This window comes from Lepisosteus platostomus, chromosome 7 (genome assembly GCF_059453375.1).
Source record: "Lepisosteus platostomus isolate fLepPlt1 chromosome 7, fLepPlt1.hap1, whole genome shotgun sequence".
In the NCBI taxonomy this organism is placed as follows: Eukaryota; Metazoa; Chordata; class Actinopteri; order Semionotiformes; family Lepisosteidae; genus Lepisosteus; species Lepisosteus platostomus.
The window spans coordinates 8,097,228-8,111,112 of NC_142617.1; the positions used below are offsets into that span (position 1 = coordinate 8,097,228).

Consider the following 13,885-nt stretch of genomic DNA (forward strand, 5'->3'; position numbering starts at 1 on the left):
TTTCTTTAAAATCATGCTATTTGTTCTTCATGTTGCTACTGCTTATGAGAACTAGTTCCGGGTTTAGGTTTCTAACAGAAATATTTTATTTGTGATTGGCAGCACATGTAAGGAGGGAAGGCAATTTGCATACAGCACATGTACATGTACATGTCTCAGTACAGCAGGGGTGCTTCCCATAGTATTTCTCTGTGCTGTGTAGAATACCAGTCATCTAAGATTTGAGTTTCTAAATGTAGTCCTGAGGTCCTCTCACCCAGGGTCAATCAATCTCTTAAAAACACAATTGAACCCTTAATTAACTTAATAATGGGATTAGTTTGAACCAGTTGATTGTCTCTCAAGTGTAGGTATGCTGGGGGTTGTCTTTTAACCTGTTATGTCATTCCAAACTTTTAATACCAAAAAATATTTGCTAATGTTTCCATCAAGCAACGTATTTTTTCTTCAAATGAGTATTTAAGCTTGGCTGCAATGAAAACCAGCAGGTGTGTGCACCTCCAGGTCCAGGATTGGCAACCATTTAAAAAAAAAGTATATGATCATGACAATATTAAGTGAATAAAAGTAAACAAGAGATAATAATCCCTAAGTCAAAATGGAAGCAAAATAAATATTGAATAATCTGCTACGTATATACCAATTAAATGCTGCATTCATAAGGTGTGCAACAATATTGTGGTAATAAATGACCTCCATTAAATATTTGCATAAGGATTAATGAGTATTTAGAAATAATGACAGACAAAAAAGCAACATGAAAAATGATGCAGAGAATAGAAAAGAGACCTGGGGTTTTATTTATCTTTTATTTATCTCATTTGTGGTAGGAGGGTTTATTCACATTAATATGGTTTATTGACTAAGAAAAGTAGATAATTAAAATGGGAGAGTAATTGGAAACAATTTGGAGGCAGTGGAATGTAAAATGTTCTTAAATTTCATACTTCAAATCATCTTGAAAATAATTAGAATGAAGTTTTTTTAGCCAGAGCCTTATATACAATGGCATAATCTGACATACAGTCCACTTTATGCCCTTATCAGAACCCTGGTGCAAACACTCCATAGTATCTAATGTACAGTATATAGTCTCTTTGTAATATTATTATTTTTAAAAGGGATCTCATCTTTTGGGTTCAGCAATGTAAATTATTCAAGGGGTTGTTGGATGTTGGAAAGGTATGGCTATTTTATTTGTCTTTCATTGTTAAAACTAAAGCTTGACTGTAGATACCAAGTTTTTAGTAACGTTTGTCTAGTGTATCATGTAACATACTGTAGGATCAACATCTCATAAAGGAAGAATTCTGGTTGACATAAACACATAGGAGATATTACAAATGAGAGGAGGCCATTTGTAGAGCAAGCCATCTGCTTTGTTTGGTACAGTAGTTAGTAGCTAATTGAACAAGATGTCAGTTTTTCATCTTCAACAATATGACTGGGAAGTTTATTCCAAGTTGATAGTGAAAAAGTTCACTGGCTTGAGTTTGTCAGATCCTTTGAGGATTTTGAATATACTTCGATCATGTCCCTGTTGGAGACCTAAAAGGTTTGATTGTGCCAGCAGCCATATCACCCTGCAACTCACACCTGGCAACCCACTGAAGCTCAGCAGGTGTGAGCCTGGTCAGTACCTGGATGGGAGACCTCCTGGGAAAAACTAAGGTTGCTGCTGGAAGAGGTGTTAGTGGGGCCAGCAGGGGGCGCTCACCCTGCGGCTCATGTGGGTCCTAATGCCCCAGTATAGTGACGGGGACACTATACTGTAAACAGGCGCCGTCCTTCGGATGAGATGTAAAACCGAGGTCCTGACTCTCTGTGCTCATTAAAAATCCCAGGGCGTTTCTCGAAAATGGCCAAATTTCCCATTGGCCTTTATCAATCATGGCCTCCTAACAATCCCCCTCTGTGAATTGGCTTCATTACTCTGCTCTCCTCCCCACTGATAGCTGGTGTGTGGTGAGTGTTCTGGTGCACTATGGCTGCCGTCGCATCATCCAGGTGGATGCTGCACATTGGTGGTGGTGGAGGGGAGTCCCCATTACCTGTAAAGCGCTTTGAGTGGAGTGTCCAGAAAAGCGCTATATAAGTGTAAGCAATTATTATTGTACAGCAGCAATATCATTTTTGGAAACAAAATTGTAAACAGTACACTTTGTAGCACATGCATGTTTTAAGAATGCTTTGTTTTCATATTTTTGTATTCTCTCCTGTCTGTAGCACCACCTTAAAAGAAATGCAACTGTCTTCCTTTTTTGTATTACAAAACAAATACACTAAATGACAATAATTTGATGTTTGTGTGTAAATAATGTGATGTTTTAGTGTAAATTTGCAACTTTTTATACAGCTTACATTTCACCTAAGCCCTGTTTTTTCTTAGACCTCCTGCCCCTCACGCGTCTATTGGAAATGAAGGCAATGATCAAAAGGAAAAAATAGATTTAAATAGCAAATGAACTACCCAACCGGAGATGATGCTCATAAGAACTACCTGAAAATTGGATTCTTATATTGGTGTTACAGTAAACTTTCTAAACTCTATGTGTATCACAAACTTTTAAGAGGGGATTAATGATTTCAACATGTAAATGATAACTTAGAGTGGAACAATTTACAGTGGGAAACAGTGTTTAACTGAAGAAACAAGGTGATATTATAAAATTACAGTTAAGAATGAGCAATACTAATGGTGCTGATTCATCAGAGCTGTCTTGTCACAGCAGCAGTTTTTTTCCCTCTTAGAAGTAAACACTTGTGTTGTTAGAGAATATGTTGTGTTTAGTATAGAACATGCATTCAGAAAACGATCAAGACAGGTTTTTAATTCCATAAGGAAATCAGCTTTAGACTTTTTAATCCATCAGAGAATTTTTGTGGATAACTATCTTGGTTAATAATAGAACTGATATGTCAAAGTTAGATCCCTGAGGAACCCCAATTTAAACAATAAAAGGACAAGACTAAAAAGGCACTATTGTAATTAAAATCTTCTGACAGTTAATTAGGAGCATTCCCAAACAAGAGAAACAAACGAGGAGTTTTGTTTATAAGATAAATATTCATAGCTGCCCCAGACAGCTCACTGCTTGACGACTGGGGCTGGAAGCCATCAAAATCAGTATCCTCATGCAATTTATCAACATTATTATACCCTTCATCTAAAGGTTCAATATATTTTGTTTGGAATACGAAAAAAGATGATTGCAACCACAGTTGTAGCTTAAAATTACTCAATGATGCATTTTGCTTTAAATACATTCATAATGCATCAGTTGACCCAGGCCTGAAGCTCAAGATAGTGGTCTGGACTAAATCTCTTAATTAGCCCAGAGAGTCTGTCTTGATAACATCTTTCCCTCATATGGAATCCAGCTCATTCTGAGTGCCAATGTTTTATTTAGACCAGCTATACCTCATTCTGCAGCTTTTCTCAATAACAGACAGCCATCTTGGCTCACGGCCACACCATTGCAGCGGGTATTTAGACATGTTTGGGGCTTTCTCCTAAAATATCCCAGCAATGCAGTCTAAATACTAAAACGTCTGACAATATTTAGCTTTCTATGTTCGAATTGATGTGGTATCTTTCTACTATGAATGACAAGTTACATTCTTTTAATCTTTTAAAAATTAAATGAGAACCATCTTAACAATGTATTTTTCAATATATGTGACATGTACAGTATATCTTGAGATTATACTTATGAAATTATGTCTAGAGAAGGAAATGCAATTTTCCAATAGAATGTTCTTGTAATATTCAGGAGAGAAGAGTGTCTTTGCATCAAATATACAAACTAGATACCGGTTAATAAACCTAGTTTTTTAACCTTTGAACCATTCAGTGGAAGATTTTGTTTTGCAATTCAGCTAAAATGTGAAAAGGTTTGAATGTAATATTGATGGATGATGTTAAATACTGTATGACAGGCACAGAATAGAACCATTCCGAACTCACCAATCCTCTGCATTTATCATATTCTGTATTCTTAAATTAGGGGTTAGTATGAAATGTTTTCTATAGTGCAGTCCCTGTATATTGAAGTTGATGTCCACAGTGATGTTTCCTTCTACTCTTTAATCTTTCAAGGACTCCTTAGGCATTCTAACTTTAAAGATTGCCTGTTATTTTATACTGCTGCCAGTTTTCTTAATTTTATATCTAATGAAACCTGGAACACTTGACAGATGACAAGTCAGTGCTGTAGGACTTAATTTTCTTCACCTGATATTCTGTTGACATATTTTCTGGTATTCATAATGCTGCCATCTAGCTTCAGGCAAATTGACTTCAGCTTGGAGTTAAGCAGACACAATTAATGATGATCTTTTTTTGTCAAAATGTCATCCTCTGAATCAGCTGGCCTTGACACTATACTTCATTTCTGTTGTACTGTATGATAAAGTAGGACACACAATTGTGTCATTTGCCTCCAGCAAACTGATTTACCTAAAGCAGGTTTCCAGACTCTAAAATCAGAGTAGTATTTTTAGAGATTTCAATTTCAAATCAATAACATAAAACGTACTTATCCAGCATAACTTTTTATTGCTGTGGAGTTATGCTATATAGCATCGTGTAACTGTTGTTAATATCATGTTATACTTCAAGACTAATCTCCAAGAGGTTATCCGAAGAACAAAAAATGCTGTAGATAATGATTAATATTATGGTTGCTCAGTTTGTTTTACTGCTTGGATTGTATATCTGTTTAATTGTCTTTTGAATACTTTTGTACTGAAAGATGTTTTAAAAAAATTTATAATATTAGTGACAAATAATTGCCAAAATGACAACCCCCCCACCTCATCCCACACAATTGTTCATGGTATTAATTCCTTCACAGTACATTCCCGGGGTTTACTCACCAGAACCCTGTAATTCAGAAAGATTAGGAGCAAAAATCAGCAATTTAACCATGAAAAAGATCCCAGCTCATCTTAACAAGAAGGTTGAGAGAGGCAGGACTGGATTTTAAACCAAACTGTATTTTGTAGCCAATCTATGTCACTGAGCATTAACAACACTGACTTACTGATATTCTGCTGTTCAGGTAGATTTTGGGATGGCTGGTGACTGTACTGCAGATAGACAGATTCTGTCTGTGTAGATAGGCATATATTTGTCATCCAGTTCCACTGTTATTACAGCAGACACTGCCCTGACACACTGATTGCGGGACTGACACTCTTGTTTTACAGACTATTCGGATGATAGTCACCACCTTAAAACAAAACTGACTACATATATATGATTTTAGTGGATTGGAACAGAGTATTAATGTTATGTACACAATATACATGGTGTTAACCATGTACTAAGAGACTAACTCTGCCTCACTTTTTAAATGACTAGGTGAGTTTACTCAGCTGCTAGTGGACACTGACCTTCTGACTAACACTCATACTCTGTCTGAGAGGTGTGAGAGGGAGTAGGAAGAGAGATGGGAGAGCAGAACTAAGTAGGCAGTTGAGGGACTGGAATGGAAGATGGAGAAATTTATCGTGCTGTTTTTTTTATATTATTATTCCATTACTCTTATTCTAGATTATTTTACTTAAATGAAATACAATTAAATAAAAAGACCAAAAAGCTTTAGTTTAGCTTTAGTAAAACAGTTAGGTACATAAAACTATATTTAAATTAGGTATCAGGTACCTTCCTATACCAGAATAACTAATTAAATATACAGTATAAAGTATTACAAGAGAACAATGCGACCTTTCTCTGTTCTTTTCTTGTTCTTTCAGAGATCACATATAGCTGGGTTTTTAATGAGTTCCCCTCATTTGTGGCAGAGGATAGCAGGCGATTCATCTCCCAGGAAACTGGAAATCTCTACATCTCCAAGGTTCAGCCCTCAGACGTTGGCAGCTACATCTGTCTGGTGAAGAACACAGTGACGAATGCGAGGGTCCTGAGCCCACCAACACCACTGACATTGAAAGCAGACGGTGAGGTTCTGACATTCATTTGGGCCAGTTTTCACAACTTTTAAAAACACCTTACAATTCCCACAGATGCTCATAGTTCTTCTAAACCAAAACGATTCCTTAGAAATGAAGTGAACTCATTATTGTAAGGGCTTGCCCTTTTTTGCCTCTTAAGAAACTGTCTTCAGCTCTTCAAAGTACTGTAAAATATCTAGCCTGTGGTCTGAAGTCTGTTTTGTTGATTATGGTTATACTGAATTAACACTGCTCTTATTACAGGTATATTCCTAATAATTAACAGTGTGCTCATTCTTTTTGACATGAGACAGTTTTTCAAAATTTGTTTAAGACTGAGGATTATTCTGGGCTATGATACAGTATGTATGGTCTCAATCACTTGATTGCACTGATTGGTTCCATTTTTGAAGCCAACACAAAAGCAAACTACAGTTTATGGTTCTCTGCCAAAATGATATTACATTAGTGATTCAATTCAAATGAAAGAAATAACTGCTATAAAAGGTAAATGTTCAAATGTTCAGATTATTGCTTGAAAAGCAAGGTTGAGTCTTGTTTATAAGGTTTTCTAGGTCCTCAAAACTAGTAAGTTATTTGTGTAAATGATAAGCTGCAAACATAAAGTGTATGTCTGCAAAGTAAAATGTGATCAAAGCCACTAAATAGAGGTCGGATTTCCTCCAACACTATGCTTTATAGTGCCAACTCCAAATTTCCCATGCTTACTATTGTATTTGTTGCTACTGTAGATGACCAACAAATCTAAATTCTCCAGCACTCTCCTGAAACTGCTCTTCTCTCAGTTTCTGATGTCCTTCAGTCAGCTCACACTGCTTACTCTAACTCTCATCTCTTTGAATGCCCCTTGACCTCTCTACTGCCTTTCACATCAGGGATCATATTACCTTGCTGTCAACACATACTGACCTGGTAATCTCTGGCATGGCCTACACCTGGTTCTCATCCTATGTTTCTGATCACATTTCCTGGATCTTGTGGCACAGCTTGCTCTCTGAACCTCATTCATTCTTTACTGGTGTTCCACAAGGCTCTCTGCTGGGCCTCTGCTATTCTTTCTTAACCCCACCCTCTGAGACTTCTGCTCTCCTGCTACAATTTTCATACCACTTCTATATGGATGATGCTCAAATTGTCTTTTCTTCTACTCTTTCTGATACCTTTGTCTGCTCCCACATTGATGCCTGTCACCCAGCATTACCATCATCTTAAACTCTACACATCCAACATCCTTTTCTTCCTTTCTTCTGCCTCTTCCTTTGACCTCTCCATCTCTATTGCAATGGACTCCAACCCCCTCTCCCTTTCTTCCTTCTTCTTGAATCTGTCTTCTGTGTCACATCATATTTCTCACTTCTGTGACTTCTTCCTGATCAATAACTCCCTCCTGGCTGGCCTTCCTAGCCAGTGCTACTAACCCTCTCTTACTCATTCTGAATTCTGATGCTAGCCAGGTCTTTTTACCTCCTTCTTTTCTCTGAAGCCACAGAACTGCACCAATCCCTCCATTTGCTCCCTATGAAACACTTGTTAGCTACCAGTAACTCTTCCTCCTCTCCATTTCCACATCTGTTTAGATGCAGTACAGTAGGTCTTGTGATCCCTTTCATTCTGTCATTATCTTGTACCACCAACCATTTCTGCGCAATAGTATCCCTTCTTTACTGCAATCACTGCTTTTTTACTTTCACGCTGTTTGTTGCTTGATGGACATTTTTTGATCTTCTCTGCACTACACAGGCATTGCATCTGTAATGTGCCTGTTTTTCTTGTCATTTGTATTTTTACTTATTTTTCAGCTTTTTATTGTATTTATTTTTTGTATTTACTTTATGTGTTGTCATATGCATTTGGTAAGCCACTCTAAGAACATCAGCTAAGAAAACAAATAATAATTAGCTTAAACTGTTTCATAGAACAGGGGAGCACCTTGTCAGCATAGAAATAGAATCATTAGTCTTCAGTCTATTTGGAATTTTGCTCTTTTGCAATATTCTCTAAGGAGCTGAGATGGTATTCTTTCTGTAAAGATCAAATACAGGGTTTATTTCAGAGCTTTTCATCTGATTACAGAGAGAATGGTCCATCATCTGTCCTGCAGGTGCTTGTCAATGACAATGTTACAGAGCCCTTTAAATGGCATTCCCAATGTGCTTGTGAAATGAATCCCAAACAACTCCAGTTGCCTTTACAGTATCCTCACAGGGAATTCTGCCTTTATTTGCTACAATAGAATCATGTCCCCTCCAGCATTCTTTTATATTCCTCACCATTTACATAACCTCTCTCCCACTGCAAGAAGCTCTCCTCTGGGAGACCTAGCTAGCTGCAAAAGGCATTACCATACAGAATTGTGTTGTGCCTTTCATTTGTGAAAGCTCCAAATAACTAAATCTTTTAACAAGCCTATATCTGTAGAGTCAGGTACAGTGACAATAAATAACAGAGAAAAGGTATCTGCAGTAAAGCAGATGAGGGTCTTAGAGGTTGATCTAAATACTGCAAAGAACACTGGAATTTGCTCAATGAATGCGGCTTCAAAAAGTTTAATTAAATGATAGCACACATATTTGCAGAAATATGCAGAAAATATTTATTAGATTTTATCCTTAGAAGACAATGGAGCAGGTTTTACGTGTGTAATGGGCATTTTGCCCACAAGGGAAATAAAGGCCAATATGGTATTACACGTGCCTATTAACCAGTCTTGCTTCTCCTTTGTATTCTTATGCAAAAGCCTTGAGAAAAATGCCTTACAAGTTTTATATGACATTGCTTCTTAAGTTAAGGTGGGTCTCTCATAACGGGGCTGGGTCTTATAGCTACATTGTGTGCCTTTGTGCATTATTAAACTGTAAATAAAAACTGTTACTGCTGCATGTTTACATGTGTCCTGCTGTAACTCAAACTCTGTTTTTAAAAACTATGAGGTTTGTTTGTACTAATCCCTAGCTTAAGAAATCTTTAACTAACAGTTTGCTAGAGCTGTTGATTATGCTGATGATGCTGCTGTTAATTTAAACTTAATTCAAAACATTTGTCATTTAAAACAATTAGATTCATTTTTTTTAATATAGATGTTTTGTATATCATTGTATTCATTTTTTATCATTAATAGTGTTTATATTTAAAATTACATACTGTACAGATTGAAGTTTTCTTTTTTATAAGTTCGTTTTTTGACACTTGCAGCTTAGCATGTAAAATATAATAACATACTCCCTCACTGTCACTGTCACTGTCACAATTGATTAATGGATTTTTTTAACCAATCATAGAAGTATGCAACCAACAACGTTTATCTGCAGTTCAAATTGAAGAAATTGAAGATAATTGAAGAAAATTGGTCAATAGGCAAATAATCTGAAAATAAGATTGTATGACCCCATAGCTATATTATCGCTGTTTGCTGTGGAGAGAGGTACAGGTACAGTACTTTACTTTCCATCACAACTGGCTGTTGGGCTTTAACCACACTTAGTCAGTGCTGCATGATTCCCCAACATGAACATTTCTGCTGTTCTCAGCTCCTAAACATTCATGCATACGTTGATGCTGCATAGCCAAAGCTAAAAAATGGTTCGAATGAAAGGTGCTCTTCTGTGGTTGCCATTAGAATTCCAGCGGTGTAGATAGGCACAGACTGTAAAACTTTATTAGCCTTTCAGAGAGAAATTGCCAATAATTTCTTTTTAAAATGGTGCTATTAGAATTTGCTGCATTATAATTAACTCAAACTGAAGGGCAAACAAGTTTATAGTTGACACAGATTACTAGAGCAGTCTTAATGTCCTGCTATATCAAACAACTGTTTGTTGTATGAATCTGCAATGTTTTAGCATATTTATTTCCCACGTTTAAACTTTTTTTTAAGTGTGGTGCAAAATCTTCAGGTTCAACATTAGTGTAAGATAAGCTCTGTAAAGTGAAGGTAAAAACATGTATGACACACTGTAAAGGTTTGAAGAGTTATATATTTTTTTTTTTACTTGCTGTTAAATATATTTATTTATAAATATGTTTAAATTGAAAAATGATGGAACTTGGTTGATATGTTGTATTGAAGGGCAGGGCAGAACTAGAAACATTTACTAATACAATTTTAATTTGTCACAGAAAAGACAGATTTGTATTTTCCAAAGCTATCAGTGGAGGTAATCTTGGTAAGAATAGGAAGGCAATTTTTAAGCCAAAAATAACAGGACACAGTAGTTAATCTTTTATATGTGAAATTCACTGCAATATTATGTATCATTTTACAGTATTTAGAGAAGCAAAATAACTTCTTTCACAGTGTACATCAGTTGCCTTTTTTGTATATACTTTAAAAGTCTGCATTAAAAAGCAGTGTATTCCACTAATGACTACCAGATTGAAATGTATTTCAGTCTCTAAGTTCCATTAGACTGCTGATGTGAAAACCATACCTGAAATAATGGCTACATTCTCCAGAATTAGTTTAAAAGCTTTTCTTTTTAATTAGTGAAGTCATCCTACATCTACAACATCTGTTTTACAAATAACGGAAATGCAAAAAAATAGAAAATCTCAATACATGCATACAATTAAGGTCATTACATTCATTTGAATACATAAGGAATAGATATGTGCATTCTGTATGAAAACCTGTTATTAGTTCCTTTTTCATCAATAAATGTGCTGAATGTACAGTACAGTAGTTGTGAGAATAAGTAGGTATTTAGGTAAGTTATTTTCATGTTAGTTTTCCTATCAGAATTCCTATTCCTTCTGTGAATAATGTTCTGTGAATGTGTTACATTCTAAACTATTTTAATACTAAATCTTTCCTTGAATTTGTGAAAGTAGAAATATTTAACACTTGCTTTAAAGAAGGGGACTGGAAGGGTGAAATCTGCATTGAAAAAATAAATTTTAAAACCTCCCTGTATGGTACTTTTACTGGATTTACCGTGAAACAATGATAGACATTGTTTGACAATGATAGGAGCTTGTAAATGGAAAAAATAACAAAATTAAATGATACAAAAACTACATCAAATATGTAAGTGCAATCACGTGTTTCCAGTGACACAGGACACACTATGCTTATATCACATATTTGCGTCATTGATGAAAATGAAATGAATATGATGGCAACATCAATGTTAACCGTGTGTAATACTGTACATGATACACTGATAACTGTACAGTAAATACTGGAGTGTTGTAGACTGTGAAGAACATGCACTTGGCAATTAAGGATTTAGACAACCAGTTTGACAGCTGTGTGATGCTTAGATGGACAATGGAATAATGGAAAATGTAAGCAATTTTGGAATTGTTTACTGACGTGTTTTACATCATCAAATGTATGTACATAAGAAGTTGTGCTGTATTTTTACAGGAAAAATAATAAGCATCAAGCTCATCTTATTCATTATCATAATTCCAACAGGCCTCTGAAAGAAGAAAGACTGGCTCCAATGCAGTGGCACATTATACGCCAGGACTGTTTATTTGAACAATGCCAAATTATATGATTGCTTGCTTCAAAATGGATATACTGATTTTTTGTAAAAAACATGACAGTTAATGGAAGCATATCCTCCTGCTAAGACCTACAGAAAACTACTACCGACATGGCATTTTTTCCAGTGCTGTATTTAATGGGGTCAATTAGGTTTTGTCATGCTACATATACTATCCATGTAAAATGTTGTCCCTGTCTCTGCTCATTTTGGTTTCTGTAGGCTAATTCTAACATTATTTTAGATAAGAGGTTGGTTTGCATGGTGTTCAATAGATGCAGAGCATGCATCACTTTAAGCTTCATTAAGAGTAAACAGCCATACCTCAGCACCAGGATCCACTTACAGAACTTTTTCTGCAATGCTGTGAATTAATGTAAGTGCCCAACAGATTACTGAAGAAGGGAGACAGTTCTGCCTTAGGGACATTTGTGTTGTCTGTCAGCTAAAAATGACAAGTGGAGACTGGTTAACTGTAATAGGCTTGGATGAGAGGCTAATTCTATACACATCCACTTTTTATACACATCACATTTTTATTTCTAGCATCTTTGTATTTATAATCTGCTTCAATAGTTTTTTTTTCTTTAGCAAACGGTTTCAAATAGGAAATATCTACATACAAATCTACAAGTTTGCACAAATTACATGGAATGGGAGTTATTATTGAACAGATGTTCACCTGAGTAGAAGCAAGTTGTTTCCTTCCTTCTGGGATTTGCTTCAGGTCCATGATTGCACACCATAGAAAACAATGACAAGAAAAATCAACTCCAAAAGCAATGAAAGTTACTGAGTATTCTAGTAAGGTATAAATTGTTTAAATTTGTGTCTTCAGGACCAGTTTGAAACCTTTGAAGTGGGACCTTTTTAAAATGACAAAGCCATACAGTATGTAAAGAAAAGCTCTTTCTGGAAAGCAACTTGACTCATTTATTGAAGGATCACAAACAGGCAACTCCCCTAGTCTGAACCGGAGCATCTCTTAACACACATTATTAATGAGCTTGTGTTCATCTGAGCCAATGGTAAGAGACAACAAGATGGAATTCTCAGAGTCAGCAGACGCAGATAGTGTGAATAACAGGCAGGCTCATTAGCTGAATGATTTAGTGTGATATAACTGCCAACCAGAAGAGTTGTGCCTCTGCAGGCTTTTTGACACCACGGTACTCCAGGTGCTGCATATCGTATACCACAGCAGTTTGTGTTGTACACTATCAGCTAATAATTAAAATGCTGCCTTCAGATCTGCAGAAGTGTGCAGTAGTACTATTGTGTGTAAATTATAGGTGCTTCTAACTGTTGTAGAACTTCATTAATCTGCATCTCAACAAAATACAGAATACTGTATGTGTATGAACCTTATCTCCACTGTACTTGTACATGTTTTGGATTTCTAACCATTTCTTATTTATTTTTTGGTTGCATTTTTATTCTCAGGTATAATGGGAGAGTATGAGCCAAAAATCGAGGTGCATTTTCCTCTCATAGCTACTGCTGCCAAAGGAGTAACAGTGAAATTGGAGTGCTTTGCACTGGGAAAGTAAGTACGCAGAAAAATGTTCTCTTGTGGAAAAAATAACACCTGAGGTAAGACTTGCCAAAAAAATAGCAAAAACAGCAGCTCATACAAAAGAAACCTCTTGCTGTTTAATAATAAAGATGTTTGTCCCTGCAACTCCAGCCCATTATCTACTTTAATTTGTTTTTTTTTTTAGCTGTCTGGAAAATTTCTTCAGGAGAGAATAGAACAATTTTATTATGTCGTGTTGATTTGTATTATGCTGTTATTAAATGAACTTCCAAAGGCACTGAACATTGTAACAAGTGTGGTACAAGTCAGGTCCTTCTAGGAAAAGAAAGGAAAACAAATTTGGTGCTTGGGAAAAGGACCTTGTGATAATAGTAGCATAGACAGAGAAGCAGACACTGAAAAAAGCTAAGATTTAGCAGCAGAATATTGCATGCTTTTCGGGGGTCAGTTGCCAGCAAACCTGGCATGTGCTATTACTATACATTCAGTCATGCATATATTCTCTGGAATTTTTCTAGCAGGCTTTTTTCCATGGATACCAGCATTTGATGATATTGCCCCTCCTAATAATGTGTAGTGGGGGTGCAATTAATATGCTCTTTGAAAAGATTTGCACTAATTAAAGTCTGCCGTTGAATGATGATCTTTTGAATATACAGTACCTGCTCCCAACCTGTCATAACCTCACACAATGTTGTCCAACATGTCGTTGACAAAAGTCCATTCTGGTCTGAGGACTGGTGCTATATGTGATCGGCATTATCAGTATATTTGAGGTGGCAGATCGTTGTGTCATATGGCCTTGACATCCTTGACATCCTATCATAGCTGTCGTAAGTGTGGCGTGAGGATCCTTTAGCTGGTAACTGGAGAAGGGAAC

General features: G+C 36.1%; 1 protein-coding gene across 5 annotated transcripts in view; it reads left to right on the plus strand.

Annotated features, from left to right (window-relative positions):
- The window catches only part of cntn5 (contactin 5), a 199,297-nt gene that overhangs the window by 132,462 nt on the left and 52,950 nt on the right, over positions 1 to 13,885 (plus strand). For all 5 annotated transcript variants that reach the window (XM_088639030.1, XM_088639027.1, XM_088639029.1 and 2 more), the window contains 2 exons: positions 5,761 to 5,964; positions 12,912 to 13,014. In XM_088639030.1, coding sequence (XP_088495156.1) covers positions 5,761 to 5,964; positions 12,912 to 13,014 — 307 coding nt within the window. The remainder of the gene's footprint in view (positions 1 to 5,760; positions 5,965 to 12,911; positions 13,015 to 13,885) is intronic.